This window comes from Colias croceus, chromosome 17 (assembly GCF_905220415.1).
Source record: "Colias croceus chromosome 17, ilColCroc2.1".
Lineage (NCBI taxonomy): Eukaryota > Metazoa > Arthropoda > Insecta > Lepidoptera > Pieridae > Colias > Colias croceus.
The window spans coordinates 4098080-4122938 of NC_059553.1; the positions used below are offsets into that span (position 1 = coordinate 4098080).

Consider the following 24859-nt stretch of genomic DNA (forward strand, 5'->3'; position numbering starts at 1 on the left):
GATAATTATTCTGTAAGCTGAGTTTATTTCACTAATTATTTTATTCCTTTCTGGATCTTTCGAAAGAGTTGTTTAAATCAAAATTCTAAGAACCTTTAAATGGAAAACAACATAATATGCCTAATTTTATACATATTGACCCTTCTTTAAAGGATATTCAGAGCTTTTTAATTTGTTCTTATGAACCATTCAAGTATTAGCTTAGGTCACATTAATTTAGTAAAAGGGTATCGGAGTTCATGAACTGAGTTTGTGAAAAGGTCGTTGAATAACATTTCTTAATAAATTTTATGAAGATGTCCAAAATTTTCGGAATTTTGATTTTAAAGAATTGTTTTATTATTACTAAAAGGTGCTACTTCTTTATAATTGAATCTTTTCTGTTTAATATAGTAACGCTTAAGGTTAGATAAATCTTTTTCTTAAGTATTAGCATTCTCTGCGTCCCTGGTTCGCTTCAGTGAAGAAAATAAAAAAGTCTTGTAAGACACAGACGGCTGATCACCTACTTGCCCGTTAATAATTCTATCGTTGTAAAGGATGTGATGTGCATTTTGCCCCATTCCCCACAAGGTGACACAAGATTTATGTTATTTTGAGAGGTAATTGACTGATAAATAGTGTTTTTTTAACAAGAATCCGATGTGTAATTCTGTATTATCCTAAAGATGTGTTGTAATATGCGTATTGCGCAACCTGTAAAATAATAATGATTTGATTTTGTAAAGTGCAAATAGGTACGTATACTAACAATCTATTAGGCATACAATTTCATTCAATATTTTAGTTTTATTATGGAGGTAGAGCAAATCAACTAGGTGAAAAAAAAAATTTCTTAAGTCGTAAGTCATACAAAAATTTGAAATTTATTTTCAATTTTCACACACAGAAACATGGGTATTGGGTATGAATGAAAACTGCTTATAAATATTATGTAAACTAGTTGAAATTATATTCACGTCACGCAGAGAGCATAATGACGTCACGTAAATTTTTTGATTTCGAAATTTTATGGATCGTGCATCATCAATACACGCGTAAACCCGAATAAATACATCAGCGATCAAAAAAAAGGATTCTGTGGTTATTTTAATTGGTAACATAATTTAATATAAAAAAAATTCAATTTATGTAGAAATTGGTTTTTCTTTTTAAATAGTTACCTAGTATCAAAATTATTGAATTACATATTATAAACTGAATAATATGTGCTATAACGAGATAAGGTTGTTTTCATAAGGTTCAATAACGACGAATGTAAGAAATATTAATTTATCAAGAGAATTAATTATATTATCACGTATTCCCGCAATAAAAATTATACTAATAATAAGATAAATAATGGATAAAATAGATAGCACTAATGAATTATATACGGTGCAATAACAAACGAATAGTTCTCAAACATTAATTAAATACATGTCCCACATAATTGCAATCCGTATGCAGAATGCAGATCCTTTGAAAGTATCTCTTTAATCTTATCTACTTCGATACGAGAAATTCTTTTAATCCAACGGAAGTGCATACGAAGGAAACAATCAATTGCTATTGATTCAATTTGTCTGAGACGCATTAAACTAGACGGTGGGAAAAGGGATTATGTCATGTCAACAGCTTGACAGCTACGAAAAATGCACAGATTATCAAGAATAAATTGAGCGCTAAGTCGACAGATGCAACGTTAATTTGTAATGGATCCCGGCATGAGTTTGAGAGGGTGGTAACACGGTGGTAATGAAATTTGGTAGACAAATACACTTGTGCTATATTTAATTATAATTCATAATATGATAGTAGATTGGAATTATAAATTAAAGTATAAAACAAGATGGAAAAATAAATAGCAATAGAGTTAAACATAAACACTATTTTCTATCCAAGCGAAGCATTGTTATTTTATCAGAGAATTCTAAAGGAAATGTAAAGTTGTTTATAAGCGTAAACATGATCACTTTGCTTGTTATTTTTAAAAGAGATATTCAGGTGTATTATGCTAAGTTCTATTATGTAGCAAAATGTGTTGTACGGATAAAATTTGGTTCCGTATACTGAAGAGAAAATAGTACGTAACAAGATTAGGTTCGCGTAAGAAGTAGTGTTTTCGTTAGTAATTGCATTTGCCAAGGAATTGGATTTGCATGTAAATACTCTGATCGTGGTGACAAAAATGATAGGATTGGATTTTCAGATACCTTTGAGTTATCTTTTAGCTATTCGAAAACATGTCGTTAGTTTTTTTTATAAAACAGTTACACTTTTATCAATGTAGTATAGCATTACGTTACCAAGTTTTAATCATTAAGGGTGCAATAATTATATAACTTAACACCTTACTTTAAAAATAACAACATCGTTTATTAATATTACGTAGTAGGTAGATAATCAATTTGAACTGGCAAAACCACAAATATCACAAATATCAAATATCACAAAATGTCTGTCGGAGGCTGCAACAACAATTAAATTCCTAACAATTAATAGTCTGTCCGTACCCAGAAATACATCACAAGAAAGTGACCAAACATTCCGACAAAGCCTACAAACGACTGACATTAGTGTAAGTGTCCCGAGAATTCTGACCGCAAGGCATTCGCCAGAAAAATACGTACGTAATCACCTAATTAAACATATAGTGAATGTAGCGTGAAATAAAACAAAATCTCGAACAATACATTGTTCCGTCAAGGTCTCTCAGGTCTGTAGGCCGCAATAATGCAACCACCATTTGTCAGGATAAAGTGGCTACAGAAAGAAAAACTGGGCTTTCCTCGCAAATATTTTACCGAAACTTGTTTGTTTCACTTGTGTTTCCTTGTAACTGAAATGAATTATAGTTTGAATATGTTGCTCGCAAGGTTAACTTGGAAGATTCCTGCTTTTAACATTATTAATAGATAATGTTACTAGTGTTTCTCGGATAAACAGGATGAATCTTTATACTCATGTCCTATTTATGGTTTCTTTCTGTTTATACGGTTATATTTTTGTAATAAGACGTTATTATTAAATACCTACATTGTTTTAATAATAAAGGTTATTACGTATAAAAAATAAAGACAAGACCACTTAAAATGCATTTTTTTTTTCATATTTATGCATGTCTCTATTTTCTTGAAATAGTTTAATGCAATCAAGAATTAATTATTAAAAACATTAAAACGTATATTCGATGCAAAAAGCTTCGAACAAAATATACAAACATGAAATCCGTCAAAGAACTGATGAAAAGCATAAGTCTCAAAGAATCACCCAATTAAAAAGAATATCTATACTGTATATCGGCATAAGCCGGTCGGATAAAGTTATGAAGCCACCGATTTATTGGTGCAAAAGGCAAACTACGACAACTCCAGTATTTTTTGATAAAAAAACGTTTGTGCCATTTGGTAAATTTATGCCTAGCTTTGTTCAAAGTTTGTTCTCAACCGTGACGCGTACAAATTCGGGGAATGTTTAAAACTATTATTTAATGGATGGAGCAGCTTATTTGAGAGCGTTCATAAATATTTATGAATTGCATCACGTTATGCGAAATGCGCGGTATCGAATTAATTAATGTTTTTATATTTTATTTTTTGCTCGCTTTTAAAAATATTTTCTGTTAAATATTGTTCAAAAAGTTGTACCTATTCTCCATAATATAAGTATTTAGTTGCTGGGAAAAATAAAACAACACTTATTAAAAACGTTATTTTATTTAAAGAAAAACGAGAAAGTCAAGTTTGCATTATGTACATCTTCATTAGTATGTACTGATACTGCTACGTTAGGAAACAAACTCAACTAATGATTTAGCAAGTTTTCTTAGGGAAGGAGGTTCTATCTATTTTAATTTTAAAATTCCTACCGTGCTTCACTCAAAAAAAAACGTATCAATTAGAAAATAGAGATACTTCACAATTCTATATAATTAATAATAAGTGGATACTGGATATATATTATATGTTATAGATAGCTCACACAACAATACATTTCCACGCACGCCTCATAAGCTTTACCAAATTTTCAGTAACTACCTCAATATCCGGGGATGATGTAACATGCTGTTTTAATATAACAGCCAGACAAAATTTAATTTCCGCGTACATAATTTGTGGTCACTCTCATTGACACGTCCAGTCCAATGATTAATTGTTGACCACGTTGATTCTGGAAAATAGTCCCCCATTGTTCTAGCGTGTTTAGATTAATTAAATATCGACATTGACGTTTGACGTTTTAATAACGCACACTGTTACTTTGAAAGAAAATTTAATTTTATTCTCTGAAACGAAGCTGTATATTAGTCCATCACACAGGTCCATCATTATTTCCCAGAATAAGCACCCTCCGCGATTGTCTTTTAACTATATTACACAAAATGTTCGCATTCGACTACATTATTACAATCATACATTTTATCACAATTACGCTAAGAGCATTCAATAGAAATTTTCAATTTAGTTACGAGGTGGCGGCCGACATTCTGAAAAGCGTCCAGACAATTTTATTATTACTGCTCTCAATTTTGAATAGATAAAGCGTTGTGGCTGAAGGCTGCTGGCGGAGCGGGAATACCACCCGGCTGCTGGCAGCCTGCCAACTACCTACCTCGAGTTAGAGCGGGCACAAATCGACGTCAACCTAACCAAACTCAAGCAATACAAATTACACCTTAAAACAATACAACAAGAAACAATCTTTAAAATACCGTTCACGTGCGAAGTATTCCAAATACAAACACTTCGATAGCGGCGTTGTATTTCCAGAATTTCCAGCATTCCATGCCAATAATGTCGAATGCCTAACAGAGAAATAATACCGCAAATATCATGCCGAATACGTACAGGTGTTTTAAATAGAACGGAATAATAAAATTTCATTTCCTTTCAACTATTTACCACTTGTAGGGATTTTCTACTTAGAGTAATCCTTCGTTTTATTCTGATTAAATTCCGCTAGGGAGCTCTCGCGAACTGTAGTAATAACACTTATAGTGAAGTGGGGAGAGTACGGACTCTTCACAAATTCCTAATTAGTTTAATTAGAGTATTCAGTGGGACTGCTTGGATATTTTGGATTTCAAAATGGACATTTAATCACATTATCTGCAAATTAGTACAACAGTGTTTTGTTTGTGTGTAAGAACTCGGTCTTTTATGATTTCTGTTCTATGCTTTTCAAGAAAAGTCTATATGCCATAAATAATCTTTATCTATTCTTTATAGGTTTATAATGTGTTGATTTATAGTGAACTAACATATATGCACGTACTACCTACACTTAGAGACTCTACCAAAACCTTTACTCGATTGAGTTCGCAAATAATTCCACAACCTTTAAAATCACTCGTGTTTGTTAAGCGTGTCCCGTCGGGCGTACAAAAGGAAAATGATGGTTCATGTCATGTACCAGGTACCTGCATTGCAGTGCTGCGCCAAGCTTCACACCATATGCCTGTATGTATTGCTGTGGGGTTGGCAGACAAAAGGTTAGCAAAAATATGAATACTGGGTATAGTACGGAGAAAAACTGCTATCAAAAGGTTACTTAAATGGTATTGGCAAGAAATCAGATAGAAAACGGTTAGGAATATAAGGAGAAACTCAAGCTCAGGTGAGTAGACCGAAATAGTGAATCGCGATAGCAGAATTTCTGTTTATTTTGTAAAATTGGTAAAAGTGCTTTATATACGTATTACCCATGATGTTCAAAATTTAACAGTTTCAAGTAATGCATGTAAATCTGATTAAATTAATAATAATAATCAGACTTTCATGCGTTGCTTCTGTTTACTTTCTATGATAGTATGAAAATAGATTTATGTTAAATGTATTGTATATTATGTAAGTGTATTGTAACTATTGTATAATATGTAAAGAACACATAAAGGAAAATAAAGCAATAACCGTAATTCTTCAAAAACACGAGGTACATATTTTGCGCAATAACAAAAAATATTTCTACACTTGCCCTCCACAACTCACATATCGACTTGCATTATAAGCGGAACGAACACCGAAGACAGAAATCAGAAAGAAGATTGGCGTATTTGAATAATATCGATACAATTCTGAACTCTATTGCATTTTCAATAGAGCCTTGGTATAAAAAGGTAATTTCAAGTGATACTGAAAAAAGCTATAAATGGAAATTGGACGTTGATTATATGTACTAAAGTTGATTTTGTATTGGCAGGTGTGCATGGATGACCCTGCTTCACCCTCGCCTTTGGCATTACGCCAGAATGCTGTTCAAAGACGGACGTGTCTGTTGCCATCGAGTGTTACGGCTTTTAGATAAATTGTTGCAGAAAAATCTATGCATACCGTACAAATTATACAAATGTAACATTTGATAAAGTTTTTTTGGGATTTTTCGTTACTTTTATTTCGTCTTTTATTTTCAATTGAGGCATTGTGTCATTATGTTGAAAAATAAAATTGATCAAGTTTGATATTAAAGCATTGTAAAATTCTTTACTGTGCTTATATACTATAAAATTAATGAAAAATTGCAGTTAAAAACCTTCCACATTACTGCTGGAATTTTAGCTTCAACATGTTCATACATGTATTTACTCTATTACAGGACAATGTGTACTTAAGTAATTTGTCAACTCATAGTTTTTATATGACAAAGTTTCTAGGTACGTTTTATATTCGCCGACTGTGTTATTTGAGCAAACATAGCGTTTCTACGTTCCCACCTGTTCAAAAGATGGTTCTGACGAAAAATAACATGGCTTCCAGTCTTTGCGCCAATTTTATTTCCAGAATTTACAATACCTGAAGGAACTTGTTTCAAATAACTTATAAAAATATTTATACTTATATACTTTAGTTTGAATTGACTTTGATAAGTGTTTGTTTACAATGATTAAGTAAGTATATTTTTTTAATAGCCAGATTGTAGAGTGTGTTTGTTAAAAGTGTGTTATAATTACGGTCATATATTACGGGACATCTCTTAAAAATGAATACCACCATCATGAAAAATGATACCCAAAATAATGGTGATAATTCAAAACATTTTAAACCTGGGCACTTAATATTTCCGTATTCCAATTATTAAAAGAAAAACTGTGACACGGCCGTCTACAATGGCCGAATGGTGAAATACGCTTTTTATTGTTCAAAGACACAATAGGCCTGACTTGCCAGAGAACAATATGGCTGCCCCATTTTTGAACGAAAGAAAATAAGGTATTTTTAGTAATGAAGTTAAAGTTTAATTGCGTTTTGCAAAATGATCCTTCGAGTCCAATGTTCGCACCAACCGCGTCCTATATATTTGTGTAGCGTCTACAAAAACATTTACATTATAATATGAGTGTTTATTTTATCTACCGTTATAAAATTTAGTGCTTTAAATGAAGACAAATGCGTTTGAAAACGACCAGGGAACATTGAGTTCATATAATTTAAAAAATCATTTTATAATACATAGAAATGGTTCACAAAGTTGCAATGCGCTCATACTTCAATTACTATGAACGTTATCAGCAATTTTTTTTCAAAACAGGTCTTTTAAACAAATATTAAATTTTCGATACATTTTTTTGCATTCAGTACACAATCTGAATCTCTTATCAAGGTACGGCGCTTAATTACGTCGGGTGGAAGTTAATTGTGGCATCTGGCCCGCTGTGTACATTGTCTTTTTAATAGTCAATAGTAATCTATATTTATTCAGCGAAGTTCAGTTTGCAAAATAAAAGGAAATGTTTCAGAACTGCATACAATTTTGGTTTGTGTTCTGTGTGATTCTTGTAGTTGCTCGTTGTTCACATTTTCATTTCGACCGCGGAGTTATGATGAATTCTCCGTTTCAGACCATATTATCCACTGAAAAAAGTCAAATTTCATCTGAATTATCTTTAATATTATCGTAAATTTATATAATATATAATACAGACTCCAGAAATATGTTTTAAAGTAAGTACATATTTTAAATTATTTCATAAAGCTCCTTTCAATGAATAGTCTTCATATTTACAGTCCTCTGCTGTTTATTCTATAACATAAAAGCATTCCACAGTATGAAAACAATATAAGTGCATCTGATTGATGTATTTCAAGCATTTTTAATTGATGATATCGGACAGTTTTAATGAGATCGAAATTCATACCAGTGCTCATCAATAATATTGCCCACTGAATTATTTCACATGTGACGTCATTTTATACTTTTTAAGCTATTTACAAACAATGTTACAATATAACTTGATACTGATTCTGTAATGGATGTCAATTTATCACAAGAGGGATTAGGGCTTGATAAATTCAATAAATGATAATAATATACGAGACGAGACGCTATTACTTACAGATGATGCCAATACGAATTAACCCTAGAACACTAACCTTATTTTTCGACGTTTAATACTAACCTTCGTCGTTTCGACTACGCTGTTTATTGGAGGGGATTTAGGGGTTTAATTAAAAAAATATATTTGTAGTTATGTTTTTATTTTAAGAATAATATATTAATCTACATATAAAAATATAAAAATATTTATTTTAACATAGTTTTAATTCAAACAGTCATCAAAATGAGAACACAGTTTACACGCTTTATGAACATTCTTAAATTTTTTGAAAAATTCCGTACATATAATATAATCCTCTAAATGCTCGAAATAGACTATTAATAACAAAAATAATATCTGGAAAATTAATTAAAAATATAATTTTGATAATAGCTTAGGATCTAAAATATTTGTGACACACATCAAGTTTGTGTTCCTCACACAACGATTTTTTGCACCTAGTGCACCTATTTTTAGTCTACTTTTGCTTTACGGAGGGACATATAGCATAGATGTTTATTTTATTTTACTATGGAGGCACATTAGCAGCATTACTTTGCTCAGACTCATTTATAACTTTCACATTATTTCTTGCTGGCATTTTTAAAATTTATGTGATTGAGTTCCGCAGAGTATCAGTAATGTCACCAGTAATTATACCTGAAAAACATTGAAGAGGATCTAAAATATCTTGAAAAAAGCGTACAGGCCCACGTGTCATGTATCTATGTTCTTTGAAGATCTTCTGCTTTGTGACCTTGACTGTTGTGATGACCATAAAATGTGTTTGTCTTTCCCAAGAAGAATGGTACGCGATGGTCTTATAATCAAATCGCTAGGGTCAGCTGAAGTGTTAGGCGTCTTTAGTGGAACGTGAGGAGATGTAGTACTACTTGCCTCATAATCTTGATCTGGAAATTGCCCTTTATTTACAGTAGAAACTTCATCATCACCCTCCGTTTCATGCCTCTTCAGCCTCAATGTGGTCTTCAGGCTCTCTCGCAGATGAATTTTCATCATCGCTTTCAACTTCTAAAAATAACATATGAATCGTATCTAAAAAATAAAATAATAGGCACCATTATAAAAGATAAAATAACGTAATTTTAACTTAACTAAATAGTACAAAAAGTTACGTTAATACTAACCTTCGTCGATGTGACGAGCCATGGTTGCTGGAACAGCGCGTGTGGACCTTCCACGCACAAAGCACTACCGTCCATCGCAAGCGCAACGGGTTGGCTGAGATTAGCTGAAGTCAGAAAACCATACGGTCGCGCGCGTAAAAGTTATAGCGGTTTTTTTGGTGACGCGTCGTCGAATCGACGAAGGGTAGTGATCTAGGGTTAATGCAAACGAACAAAAAATAAGCTTTAGATATTCATCGTTATAATAAAGGATTGGTAATTAAGTTCCAATAATAATTAAACAAAGTTGACGTATGTTGTTTCGCTTGGCGTGATGTTTGTTTAAAACTTCCTTGGTTAATTAGAATGTGATCCTTAAAAGATTCTCTAAGCTTTTACTAAAAAAGAATATTTGCAATTTGGGTTAATGTTCAAACATAGATAAATTAATCAGCTGCATTTCCTTTAATTGTCGCAATATATAAAAAGAAAACTCACACCAAAACAAATATCGCATTGCATATATGTAACCCTTATACAAATTTGAAAAAGAAAGAGTATCTTCAAATCTTCTAAAACTGATAAAAACTATTAACATTCAAGCTACATACAAGTCGTATTTGCAAGTTGTGAACACACAGTCACTTGAAACCGAATGAACTGAAACGAATTTGTATTCAGAAGCAGAGCCACTGACAAAGCAATTGTACCCTCGGATCTAAAGTGGTCAATAAGTACCGCAGTTACAAGTATGTAACTTAACCCTCCCCTGCACAATGCGAATGACTCCATTTATAAGAGAATCGACTCCCTCAAAACGCACCAATATTTACAAATTCAACACTCCAACACCATTCAAACAATTCAACTATGACGTCAGCGTTGCAGCGACTATTTGCTACCCTTCTGGGATTCGAGACGATAATAGAGTGTCCTTCGCAAGGAATCTTAAAACAGGCATCTGTATTCTAGTCAGAGGCTGCGGGTTAGCTTTTTGATTTCCTATCGTCGAGATCGGCGTTGGTTACAACTTTTAGAGTTGAGGATATAGAATCCCCGAATATCATGATTTATCTGCGTTTTTGTTCTACTATGTTAAACAAAAGGAAAATTTGTGGAATAAGTATAAATTATTTTTTTCATAAACGCCATCAGTAAAACAATCAATAAGTTAGAAATTTTGATAATTACAAATAAAAAGCTCAAAGCAAAACTATGTTTAATGTAAAACATAATATTTTATGTAGAGCCACGTTAATAACCAATATGAAATAAACATAGTTTTAAAAATAACATGCTATTTTTATGCTAGTTTTATCGACCAAGATTAATAGCTCCATCGTTAAATATAAATAACTTTAGAACCTGTAACCAAGTTAGGGTTTGGAATTTGCAAAAACACTAATTACGTAACGCTGGTGAAGTTTTTATCGACAGCTTGTTAAGCGAAATAGGTGCACAAAGAATCTGGAGCAGCCGAAAAACTTTGGCTGCGAACTTTTCGGAGCAAAAAATTGCATTGGCTGCCGTTCAGCGCTTATAGAGAACACTTAGGAGGGAATTGCAGATGCTTAGATTCCTACGTTGTATTGGACTTCGATACATTTTTTTTCTCGTTGAAAATTAAATTTGCCTTTTAAATTACCGCTTCTGTTTTATTTGACGATCTTTTACTGCCATTGCTTTAACATTATTTGACATACATTGAGTGTAAATAAAATTTAATTACGAGTTTAAAGTACTAATAATCTTGTTCAATTAGCAAAGAAGTAATTTATTAAATTCCTTTCCCTTTTGTATTAATAAAACCTTTACAAATCGAATACAATTTATAAATTAACTCGATTCCTTTTATTCTTTCTTTCACTCAGTTCCTTACTACAAAGGTGTTCATTTTTAGGGTTCAGTACTCAGAACATTAATAAATAACCTTAGAATTCGACGTATAATATTTGTTACAATTAAAAACCCCTATAATATAAATCACGCATTTATTGTTACAATAAAAATCTCAGAAATTGAGGAATCACGCTTTTAAATTCAGTTTGTGAATTTTCTATCAATAAAAAATAATGTTGTAAATTGCAGGGTAATATTGTACTCTTAATTATATCAGTACATATAATATTTTTTAAGTAGATATACTTAATTCAATTATTCGCTAACGGAACCTTTGGTGTGCAGGACACGCGCTCGCACTTGGCCGATTTTCCTTCTTTTCAGGCGGGAAAATAGTTTGAAACTTAATACAAAAGAATCGAATCTAGGTTTTCGTAGGTACATACTTTGATAATAATAACTGTAGTAAGTACATTTTTTCTCAATATGCTTCTAAAGATAAAGTAATAAGTGATAAGATAAAGTATTACACAAATGAAATGAAAATAAACTAACATCTTTCGCTGTTACATTATATTCAATAGAAAAGTACTACAAACTATATATTTGGTAACTGTATCACATACGTTATGACTTTTATTTATCTGCTTGCAAAAAAAGTATAAAAGTGTATGAAAAATTTAAATCCTCAACAAATCAAAACAGAAATGAAACGTCCATAACAATAACATGACAAAACCAATATCTCACGGTATAAAATCCAATTTAAAACAAAGCAAACATGAGAATCTTGCTTCTAAGCCAACCGCAAAGCGGTAACCCCGCGATTAAAACGGGAAAGAGCATCGTCCCTCGAAATCAGTGGAAATCAATAGCGTGGTCACAGTTGCGGAAAATCAAAGCGACACTGTTGCGCGTACCCGCCATAAGGCACAGATTAAAAATATACTGCGGTTGTTTTTTTTTCTTGTCTATGGTATTTTCGCGGGTGTGCTAGTCTGTTGGTGATGGCGTACGGATTTGACAGTCAATCGAACTTTTTTTTTTAGGTTTTTGGAAGTTTATTGACGATAGCGTAATTGTCACAATGCGTTTTTTTTAGAATAAAATGAAAGACTACGATTTGCAATTACTTGGAATTTGTCTTTTTTGCGCTTTATTTCTAACTAATAATTATTAATCAAACTTATTTTTATATATTCATGCTATGTATAAAAAATCCCTACAACACTATAGTGTTATACAAAAGTACAGTACAAAAGTAAATACAACAGTAGCACTCTTAAAAATAAATTTCAAAGATAACAAGGGCACTAGTTGCCCCTTTAAGCGAATCGGAAAACCTTCATATTTCGTGCACATTAAGAGATAAGCGCTAGAAAACTTGCAAAATATTCTATTTACATGGAGGTTACCTTAAACAACTGCCACTTTGAGATAACCTCATTGTTACTGCCGGCTTCCTTCATGTTTATCGTTTGTACGAAGCGGTTATGAGTGCTTTTATTTAATGTTAATTTATCTAGGGTTAGGGACGTCCCCTTTTGGAAATATCGATCGATGAGAACTTGAATAGAATTTGGTCCTCTTCTTATTCTTTGATCTTTTCCGGTTAAATTGTCGGGAACAGTTGTGCCGGTTTGTATTGTGTATTTAGTTCACATTATTGTGAAATATTATAGTTCTACAGTAGAATACCTTATATCTTCATAAGATAGTGTCAATATTATACTTTCTTGGTAGACATAGAATAAATACATTGAAATTGCTAGAACGATAATTGTAGGAAAAATTATTTTCAAAAACAAATATAAAATTAACTCTCGCTTAGCAACATATTCCATAAAATTATTTATTTTTAATACAAACACTCAGGATATTTCAGTACAGCAACTTACATTAAGTATTCATTAACATTAATGAAACATAACCGTGCCGCATCCACGCACCTCTCACCAGAAAGGTGTGTTAAAAAGCCTTTTTTGATATCGCAAACATTTTAGACATTTATACGGGTGTCCATTATTTGCGGACGCGTCACCCGTATTCGGGGCGGATGTTGTTAATGGTGGAAAATGCGGAAAATTGGACTATTCATTTCGGGGAGCTAGACCGCACTGTATTCGTGCAAATACGCGCTTCGATGCCGTGTGCGGATTGCGGTGCCAGCGATTTGCCTGCCCAATCGGGTTTTGGACACTGTTTAGCGGGCAATGCTATATTAGGGTCAATGTTATGTCATTTTAGTTGAATTAAAAAGGCACAGTAAAGAGAGTAATGCAGATAGTAAACATTACTTCAATCCTTTTTTTGGTGAAAGTATTCGTATTTTCCACCTGGTATCATGGTCGATATAAATAAAGAACAAAAGAATCAGTGCGAACGAAATTTTAAATTAAAACCTCTATTAATCGGATCACGAAATCAAAATATATTCAGTATCCGCCGATCGCTGTCATTACACGGACAAATTTTCTACAAAATTTGCTCTCCGCTGGGAGTGCTTGGTTTTACAGCACACCTCATTTTCGCATTTATGGTGCCCGATTTGATTCCCAGCGCTTTACGGGAAACATAAATTCGTATTTTCGAACTGTTTTAAAGATGATATAGTACTTTATGGTAACTTTAATCTGACTACGTTAATTTATCTTCTTTACGTATTAAAGTTAGTCTTGGTGATTGTAATATTGAACAATATTGTCCATATTGGAAGTTAATTCTTATGAGTTATTCATGAAGGCTTAACGTAATTGTAAACTGCATAACGACGTAAGCTTAATGAGGTAGGCTTATCGAATCGTTAATAATGATTAATGGTCATTATGTTCATAAGATCATTAACGAGACCTTTTTTTTAAAGAAAGTTTCACATTTTATATAACGCTGCCAGTTATTTTATAATATAATACACTGCTTAGCTAAAATGAATATAATATCGAATGATGCTATTTTATTATGAACTGATAGATAAAAAAAACTCGTTTTTCCTTATTTGCAAAGAAAGACTAACGTCACAAAGGAAGTTGACGTGAATCAATCATCAAAACAATTTCTATACGCGAATCCGTAGACACGACTTGTATATTATGTTTATACGTCTAGATGTGTATCATTAATCTTGGTAATAAATATCAGAGCTCCTCCATTCTCACTAGGCTTCTGTTATGATCCCCTTTGATAGCCGTCATGTAGAGAGCACTTAATAAAATGTGTTTTTTTCAATAATGTTAATATTCGAACAACTATAAGTGAGCTAAATATGTATTAGTCGAATATCAGTGAAATATTACATAGCCTAAGAAGCCTGTAACCTCAATATATGATTTATTAAGCGGTTCGTAAATCAACCTAGAAAAGATGAGAAACTTTTACGAAATTGTAGGTCTCGGCTAATGGAATAAATGTTACATGGAATTGTTCCTTGCAAGGGGTAAACAAAGCAAATTAAAGTCCTTTTAAGATTTTACAAAATGGATCATATTAAAATACATTTCTGTATTATATTTCCAAGTTTACGTCTCTAAGATAGTGTTTTATTCGCTTTATTTCAAGACGTTGCCGACAGCTTTGCAATATCCCAAAGGAAATACTACTGTAGAATTTCACAAGTCTTATTTTAAAGCTGAATTAGATTTTGTTTAAAGGATAATGGTCTCTCTATGTGTTTGTTATGAAATTTTAAACAGTATTGTATACAGAGAAATCATTTATAAACGTTAAATTTGAAACTGGATAGTACAACCCATATTTCCTACAAGATAGTTATTATCAGGATCGCCAAAACTGTTATAAAAGTTAGAAACAACAACACATATTTAAGTTTTCTATAAAGATAGACTTAGATTAATAGCACTATTAGATAATGATTTTGTTAAAAAGTTATTAATTCTGAAATAATGGGTTGGCTCTCCATATAACGAATAATGTTCATGGTTTTGTTCTCTGTTGTAAAACAAATAATAATTAGTGACTTTTAACAACGTTACATGTGGCCAATGTGGCATTTTTATAGATAGTAGCATATTTACCCTAAATTATTAGGTAATGCTTATATTGAGTACATTCTTTATCACACAGCTAGGACACACACATGACACAAGTACTGGACGGCATAGCGATAAACTATATTAACACATTCAATACGTTGCTATTTCTTAATTATAAACTATTGTTTAGTGCTATTGCGTTGCTCTATTGGACCAAGAAAGAACGAAATGAATAACTTGACCCAGAATTTAAAAATACACATGTCACAAGCATGGCTAAACGCACATGCCAGCATCTGGTTCCATCGACGAATGACGTCAAAAGAATATATAATACTTAAGTCTTGTTCGGTATAAATAACAAAGAGAATAAACAACATTTTGTACGTGTAATAAATAAGAAAAGTGTATCAAGGTTATAATTTAATTTAAGTTAGCTAAAGATTAGGTGGCAGAATTTTAATTACGAATTGTGTGATGGCTGACATGGCAATGTTTCCTTTGACTTGTTTAAACGTGCATCACTTTTTGACAATATCCGAGCGTCCTAAATAACGCAGACGTTGTTTTATTTAGAAACGCTAAAAGCTTAGCGGTTTTCAACGAGTTTCAACCGCGATTGAAATTTTGATGGAGTGCTCTTTGGGTAAAAAGTTTGACGTTTGAATTTTTTAATGTAGTTGATGACTGGTAGTTGAATACGTAGCTTTTTGTGTTCCTAATAGTTTTATTTAATAGGTACTTATTAATATTTGCTTTAATTATTTAAATTTTAAATCATAACCAATTTGGCCACAGTAGGACACCTGAATACTATTAAAATGGGTCTAGAATAGTCTAGTTTATAAAAGCGATACCAAAAATTAGTTTTTCTTTTTTTAAAGTTTCCATTCGAATATACGAGTATACCTGTTAAATAGTGTAAGAAAAAATGTTTTTAACTCCATAATCATATTTAAGATTTATTCAAACACTTTCAGACGGGTGTGTCCAACCACAAAAATGCTCGGCACCCTCGCCATTGGATTATAGTACATAAATTGGAAGCACTTTTGACAGGCGATCCGATAAAACCGGACCAAGGAAGGGGGGTGTCCTGGTGTTTTATCGTGATAATAATCGGCTTACGATCCGCATTGGAAATTGTTCAAACCGCGCCAATGATATCGTGTCGCACCATGATTGATGCCGAGATAGGCGTAATTATTTTTTCATTGTGGCCTAATTAAAAAACGTTTTGTTTTTTTTTGTCGTCGTTTATAGCATTTTAAAATAATACGTCCTAAAATATCCATTTTATATGTCCCTTATGTTGAAGAATTTAGTAAATGATATATGAAGGTTAAATTTATATTCAGTCTTATTATTTATAGACGACGTTTCTAAGGAATATGCGAACGCGAGAATTTCTGGAATTGAAGCTTTTGTTAGCTACTCTGTAAAACAGCCTATCAGAATTCTATGCAATTTTCCATTGAAACACCATAAAATAGCTTTTGGCCAACAGGGCACTAGCCATAGATGTACACTTTTTTTTTAAACTCGATAAAAATTTCAGCCAGAGCGTTGTTTACGTCTGCTATTTTATGGTCTTCCAGTCAACATTCAAGTATCACAGTACTATAAAAGGGTCCTTAACTGCTCCATTTAAACGTCTGCTATGACCCAGCAATGTATTCAGTAAGATCAAGCCTGCAAGGGAGAGGAACAATGGCCGACAAAAATTGTCCAAAATAAATGAGAAACAGGTCCTTTGTCATGCGAAATCCGCCATCGTCTGAGGGAAATTATTATTATTAATTTCATGGGGGAACTTTCTCGTTCGGGTGGTCAATTTTTAATAGCAGGGTTAACGTTTCGTTCTGAGCGATGTTGCTTGCTTTATGAAAGTCGGTACAAAATTAATTGCACCAAATTTTTTATTGCTATTGTGCATTAGCATTTAATCATAACTAATAGAAAAATGTTGAGAGAAATTAATTCCTAGTATATGGGTTAATAATGAGTATAGCGTGTATTTAAAAAATCTGCATCCGCAAATCTGCGTTTGTATGTTATGTTACTTATAAGTACAATCTCCCCTTACTGAATAGCCTTGTATGAAGGATTATTTTATGGGATTAAACAGGTAGATTTGTAAAAACCATCAAGAGTAAATGTAAAAGCTCATTGTTACTCCTTAGACTGAAAAAAAAATAGTTTAGGCGGTGATTTTTCAATATTATGTTATTTGATGTCCTAATTGTTATCTACTGACATAGTTTACCAATATTTATTTATATTTTCTACACTTTTTCTACATGGTTGTCCACAGACAATACGTAGTGTGTGTATAAAGTTGGAAGCAACTGAAGTTGACACATAGAACAAAAAGCCTTGCAGCGAAAGCACACAATATCCTACACTTTTTTTTATTTATGTACTCTATACATGGAAATTAACTTAGTTATTTTAGAAAATACTTATCAGAGATTAACTTTATAAACTAGTTAAATAAAAAGTGCATTATCGCTATTTAAATCACGCACAATAAAACTAACTATTCCCAAATAACAACGTTAACATTCAACTTCCAATTTACTTCTAACAACAATTGATTGCTACACCTCGACGAGTCCGCTTAACATAATCAATTGTAACTATTTATTAGGCTAAGAAAGCTCTTCAAATAACAGAGCAATAAGTAAGGAATCGCTTAGTAACGATTCACGCATCAATTACCAAACGAGTATCCATCGTCAGCACACTCCGCAGACGCCTATTGGCGTCTACAATATCGTCAGATTATTTTGCAAATTGATTCAATTTGCCGAACACGGCTACGCTTTTAGTGTGAGCCGTTTAATGTGTAGGCTCTTTCAACTTTGTTTACAAAACACGATCAAAGATGTTACAATATTTATGTCAGGAGACTGTGGAATCAGAGCTGCATAATGTATCTCTTTGCCTACTCTTTTAGCAAAACAGTGACAATGCGGGAGACGGCATGTTTTTGCTGGAATTGGGTCACCCTAGCTGAGGATTCCAGTAAAAACTGTAGCAGTGTTTTATCAAGGCTCACATTACGGGAATTACGGATCCGTATTCTAGAACTCACTGTAGCCCCCAAATCCCTGCATTTCTTTTTGGTAACGCATACATTGGTTTGCTTTTATCATATACTAGCGGACCGTCCCGGCTTCGCCCGTGGTACCTACATGTTTACGTTTTTTTTCAAAAGAACCATCCTCATACTTCGAGGAATAGATTCCGCATTAAGGAATTTTTTACACCTTGGATTACATTATTGTATTTTTGGTAAGGATTTCTAATTTTTTTGAAAATGCAATATAGCCTATGTTGCTCAGTGAAGATGCAGATTTCTAATGGTGAAAGAATTTTTGAAATCGGTCCAGTAGTTTATGCGTGAAAACCATACATACATACATACAAACTTTTCCTCTTTATAATATTAGATAAGATAAGATTTATAGAAGTATAGATGACCTAAGTAAGGTAACAAAAATATATCAAACTAGCTTCCGCCCACGACTTTGTAGGTGCATCCCCGTTTTTCCCGGTTCCCGCAAGAATTTCGGGAAATCCTTTCTTAGGGGACGACTACGTTATGACATCTACCTGTATGCCAAATTTCAGCCCGATACGTCCAGTGGTTTGGGCTGTGCGTTGATAGATCACTATATCAGTCACCTTTGAGTTTTATATATATAGATTAATTAATACAAAACAACAATTTTACATATTAACGTATCTTAATATGACTGGAATTCACTTATCTTTATTTTACGATTGTGAAAGTAAAACCTATAAAAAATTCAAAACACTGAGCCTGTTAAAAATTTAGCTTAAAAACACAAACAGCGTTCGTGGAATCCTTTACACGTATAATCAGTAGCAATTACAGCGTGTCGTGTGATATGAAAAATGATTTGTCGGTATTATTTATTTATCACAGAGATCGCAGCACATGAATAAAAAGGACAGATATAGGAATTTCTAATGAAAGTAACATGAGAGCCGGATCAGGGTCAACGACCGCTACTTTAGGGTGGAACCCTATTCGCTGGCTTCGGAAAACGGTAGGCGGTTTATTTTGATGCATTTTCTAATTGAATTGTTCATTTTGCTGTAATCAAACTTCATATTAACTTAATTATATGCCTTGTTTGCATCATGAACTGGTTGTGTTCCAACCTCATTTGTTTTCTTTAAATAAGCTGCGATCGGATTTAAGCAAATATCAATAGCAAAAGTGTGAGCTCTATGCATAGCGATGTTATAATAAACATGAATTAATTAACTTTCATGTATTTAACATATAAACCTAGTTACTTTGTTTTAGTAAGATTATAATTTCTAATCCTTTTAATCTTTCAAAGTCGAATGCTTCAAAGAAATCTAAAATGTATTAATAATAAAGTATTATTAATGTATATTAACAACATCGTAACATATAATTAACTTAATACTCAAAAACAATCTCGAAACGCCAATGTTTTCCCTTTACGCCCAATAAAAATAAAGTGACATAATAAAAAACATTTTAGCCCAAATTGACAATTATAAAGTTAGCTCAACTCGAACACGTATTTCTTCTCGCATTTTGCACAAATACATACATTTTCCCACGTTCCCGGAATAGGCATATCAATGATACGGAAATTGCGTTTACAAAACTTTGCTATATTTTATTGTTTCGCCCGTTTCAAACTCGAGCGAATGATTGCGACAAACATTGCTTGTTTATCCAATCGTAACGTCCCTTTGCGTTGAAAGCGGTTGTAACTGGTTTGAAAACCTAGTGCTATTGGTGCAGAAAAAAGGAGTGCCTACGTACTGCCGACACGTCGCACAAAAAGACGCAATATTTGCGTTGTGACGGAGGCCCACAGAATGGCTCGAGTTAATAGACTTTTAGTGAAGATCATTGAATTGAACAGGTACTCCACTGTTCATCTCGTTAAAATTCGTTTGGGCAATGAACACTCAATTCAGAATTCTGTTTGCTAAGTTACAATTTAGAGCTGGTATTGAGTCAATGTTGTACATCGCAGGTCCTATATTAACTGTTTTTATGTGAACAAAAGCAAATCTTCTTAAATGATAGTTTCTCCGAAAATTGGTAAAGTAAGTAATCTATTTTTATGTAGAAGTGAACCTAAAATTTGTTATTATTCCTAATCTGGCTCTATTATAAACAATCATGCATTCAGGTTGGTAGTTAGTTATACATAAATAATAGCTAGTTTGTACTTCTTTGTTGAAAGCATAAAAACTGGATGAGGTAATTAACAGTTTTAAACGCTCAAACAAGATGGAAGTTTCGTCCAAAATCTCATAACTCTTTACAACGCACGCGCCGTGATTCATTTACATCTTCGATAACTGTCTTCAACTTCCCGTAGTACTAATTTACATTATTCAATTTAAAGCTACGAGGGCAATCTGCATACATTATTGTTTCGAACAAGTTTTACTTTGTGAATTAAAAAGAGCCGTTCGAAATTAAAAGTGAAGTGTACATTTTTTAGTTTCTTAACGAGCTTTTAGCGAAATTGAAATTTCACAATTTTTTTGTGCTACGTAATTAGCAAATACGATGATCAGATTTCAAAGAATGCTACAGAAATTTAATAAATCGGCACCTAATGACATTACGAGTGAAAAATAAATGTTTAGGTATGTGAAATTGGAGTTTACAAAATGTGAAGAAAAAAGCTCAGATATAATATTTTTCAATACCCACCTACTTGAGACTTCCTTCCTTTAGTGGTAAGTTTAAGCAGCTATTAGACTTCCAATAACATCAAATTATGTGACACAAAAGGCAGAAGCACTTTATCATAATCCGAGCTTTCGGTTATCAATAGGCATAACTATTTTTACAAAGAAGATCATTAATCGTTCTAATAGAATAACCAAAAAGCTAGTCGCACTCTAAAATGAATGTTTAATATATAAAATAACGGAAACTAAAATGGCACGTTACTAAAACCGTAGGTTCGACGCCTTTACAATAATTAATTACTTCCAAGCAAGATCATGCGATCTAAGCATTAACGTCGAGTTTGTCAAAAAGCCACGACTGTGTAACAAAATGATGTCAACGCAAAATGTTTTTGACATTCGTAAAATATTTCGATACCGTTTTCTTAATAATAGGTCTACTATAAAAGTAAAGTATACGGCTAATTAACTTTAACGTGGAGAAAAGTTTATGAATATAATAATGAAATTATTTATGTCTACATTAATTTTAAATAGCGAGTGAAAAATATGTCAAAGATGTTAAAAATTTTAATATTTTGCTCATGCGCCAAAAACAACGATAAATATTCCACGTAATGAAATTATAAAGGTAGATATTTTACGCTTAATTTGACAAATTTTAAGCTCGATATGTTTTAATACACCTTTTTCTATGGGCTCTTTCTTAATATAAAAAAATAAAAACAGAACCCACACAATTTCGGCCTACTAATTATAAAAACCTGTTCTTTACTACAGTAAGTATTTTGTAAAATATTTTAGAATACCGGGCTTTTGCCACATTTACTTTACTTTATTTTGTATTCTATGAATTGCGACACTTTTGAAAGAGCTAAAACAGTTCTAGCCAAAAAGCTGAATTATACCAACCTGCGTAACATCTTAAGTACTAATTTACATTCCAGACGAATTAATATGATATATATAGAAACGTATAGACCACACTTAAGCATGACACTTGGCAGACGTCAATGCTCTTAAGTCAAGCCTCCAGCTGCGTCGCGTCGATGATCAAACACTTTTCCTATATACACCTCTTATATAACTAGAGCCTTAGACATAGATATTTAAGAGGTAAGGTATCTTGTTATTTCTGTTAAACAGCTGTTATGCTTTTTATTGTTCCTTATAGACAGTTAAACCGGAAGTTTTTTTTGTATACCAGTAGGTGCTGCGTCAATTAAAAGATGTGAGATGTCAACTTAAACTTAGAAGCCTCCTGAGGTAGCTTATCTTCCCTTATATTTCATTTGGCTCTTAAAATATGCGCATTTATAACAGTTATGCAATATATTATTATAACGATTAATTATTAAGATACCCAGTTATCAATAATTAAATTTTATTAAATTGTTAGCGATGTATTTCTAAAATACAATAGTTAATCGTGAACAATTCACGTTATTTGGAATGATATTTCTGCTTCTAAATGCTTAGTTAAAATTCAAAAGCAATTACATTTATTTTATATCAATTCCATTATGAACTGAAACAATGTGTTTAATTAAAACGTGAACGATTACTATAAACTTTATCCAAGATCAAATATCATAAAGTATAATAAGTATTTATAAGACTATTCGATCTAACAAGGTACGAAAATCTTGATATACGGGATGTCTAGCATTATTGCTCGGTTTCTTAGTCATAAAGCGTAAAATTAAAGCCAGCCAGGCTGTCAGTGACCGGACTGGGGTCTTACGAGCAAATTGTCACTGAGACGCAAATAATAGCACATGTTCTTGACAATAGTTTGCGTAGTAAGTTCAGGGTCTTCAACCGTACTTATAAAGAGAGAAGTTTGCGACGCTGTTCGTTTGTTACAAAGCCTACTGGGCTGATATTTTGAAATTAGGGACGCAGCTTACAGTGTGGTATTATATTATAGATTTCTTTTTCATTAAAAGTGTTAAAGTATAGGATATAAATGCAGTAGAGTTCCCTTAGCAACAGCTCTTTTTCTCCAGAATACCTGAAACAATGAAAAACCCATTGTTAGATTTACAATAGAAAACAATAACATTCAAAATTTCATGAAATCTCTATTTCTTTAAATATCAATAAACATTCACCTCATAGTTTTATAGTATGTTTAATAAAATACCATTTACTCAGATTCTAAATGTAGTCATTGAACTGTTATAGAAACAAAGACTAATAAATTCGAGAGACGTTCTTCCAACGCTAGCCCTAAGGTTATTTTAAATGCACAGGATTCCAACAAGAGCCGAAACTATTTTTCTAGATCAACCGTAAGGGAAAAGAAACATCCAAACTCCACAGCCATATGAATCCGTAGGAATGAATAAAAAATGCCACCCTCAAAGGCCGTGCGGGTCAAAATCGTACCGCTGGGTAATAAAGTCTCTTTTGCAATGAATCCTGCCGTTTTAAATTAAAAAGTAATGTGGTTTTCATCAATTGTAAAGGAGACGGATTATACGCCATTCTTATTAACGAAGTAGGTGTCGCCCGCGGCTTGGCCTGCTTTTGATGTGATGGTGGTACAAATGAATTGAACTTTAGAGCAATGCAGGTGTGGAGATGATAATATATTGAATTGGTTGTTTTATTTTGAACAAACTATTTTTTTTCTTTTGTTTATCGTTGTTTCGTTTGCATACGGTAGCTACATCAAGCCAAATAAAAATCTTATAATTTGTGCTTTAAATCATGTATTTTTTTCCCTCTACATGCATATCTAATGATCGAAATGGTCTTTCATAATAGACTTGTATATAAGTGTGTGGTGAAACTTATCCAACAAATAGGTCGAAACGGAAACGGACTACTATCTACAGTATATCTTATAGTAAATAATTAAATAAACCCTCTTGAAATGGTCTCTCTTTTTGCAATAAATTAATATAAATACAACATAATTTAAATTGAATAATTTTGTGCGAGCAACAGATTGAAGGTTTGACAACGGCTGTAACCACAAGCGCTTTGGCTTAATAAAGAACAGAATTATTGTAAAGTGCATCACAAAAACAAATAGGGACAAAGTTTCAAACTGCTGGTTTTACAACGAGAGTCGTCGGAAAATACGATGCTTTTGAAAGAAACTCGAGCGTATTTTTCTTTAATGTTCTGAAAACTAACAAACCGTTTTATTTCTTGAAATAGCGAAGAACTTAAACTATTAAATAGTTCTTAAGTTAGATATTACTTTCATAATTTTTAATTATTATGAACTCGAGTGAGACTAGAGAGTGGTTAAGGAATAGTATAATGTCATATAAAGCTGGAAGCACTGAAATTGTGATATTTTTATTGCAAGTGCTGACTCGGTTAAGATTCTAATTTTTTGCGGACTGAGTTATTAAGCTACAGTATATTTAAAGCACAATTTCAATTAAATTATGAAGGCTAATAGATACTGTAATAGATAATAACATTTATTTGTATTAGCAAATTATTGTAAAACGGATTGTTGTCCCTGTTTTTTTCCGGGCAATGGCGTACAACAAAGGCAGCAGTTTTTGGTAATTAAATATTTGTATAAATATAATATAGAGCTGTTATATGAATATTAACTAATTTTTAAAGGTTCCATTATTGCTAGGATATTTGAAAAACATATACTTAAAAGCTTTTATCCCTCCAAATCTTCCACCCCCGCAATTCTTTTAAAGTAATCCAAGCCTTATCGGGAATCTTTTAAAGATTTCAATGTTTGTAATAAATAGAACACCACAACTTCCTTCAAACAGAAATAATGGGTGGAGATAACGATGGAGCTGGCCCATTACCCAATTGGGTAAGAGAGAATTCCTTTCTTTTGTCCGAGTTTATCTTTCGAGCTGAAATATGATCTGCGGACGGTTCTGATTGTCGCG

At 32.5% G+C, this 24859-nt stretch overlaps 2 protein-coding genes across 4 annotated transcripts in view; both read right to left on the reverse strand.

The window, feature by feature from the left end:
- Window positions 1–24859, reverse strand: part of LOC123698986 (semaphorin-1A) — a 234839-nt gene that overhangs the window by 138502 nt on the left and 71478 nt on the right. The gene's annotated exons all lie outside the window — the stretch shown is intronic.
- LOC123699006 lies at window positions 8530–9632 on the reverse strand. 2 transcript variants are annotated; one of them, XR_006752477.1, is made up of 2 exons: window positions 9442–9632; window positions 8530–9349 (listed from the first exon to the last, which is right to left on the reverse strand). XR_006752477.1 is itself a non-coding variant. In XM_045645865.1 (2 exons), exons 1-2 carry the CDS (start codon window positions 9514–9516, stop codon window positions 9011–9013), a joined length of 390 nt encoding a protein of 129 aa, XP_045501821.1. In that variant the 5' UTR covers window positions 9517–9632; the 3' UTR covers window positions 8530–9010. The 2 variants fall into 2 exon arrangements, 1 of the variants encoding a protein (XP_045501821.1); XM_045645865.1 differs by having other exon boundaries at window positions 8530–9325.

Bases quoted from the DNA above. Each gene is read 5' to 3' on its own strand.
- LOC123699006 (XM_045645865.1), bottom strand. From the start codon at position 9,516: ATGGACGGTAGTGCTTTGTGCGTGGAAGGTCCACACGCGCTGTTCCAG. The intron at 9,326-9,441 runs GTTAGTATTAAC...TGTTATTTTTAG, and splicing joins GGCTCGTCACATCGACGAAG to AAGTTGAAAGCGATGATGAA.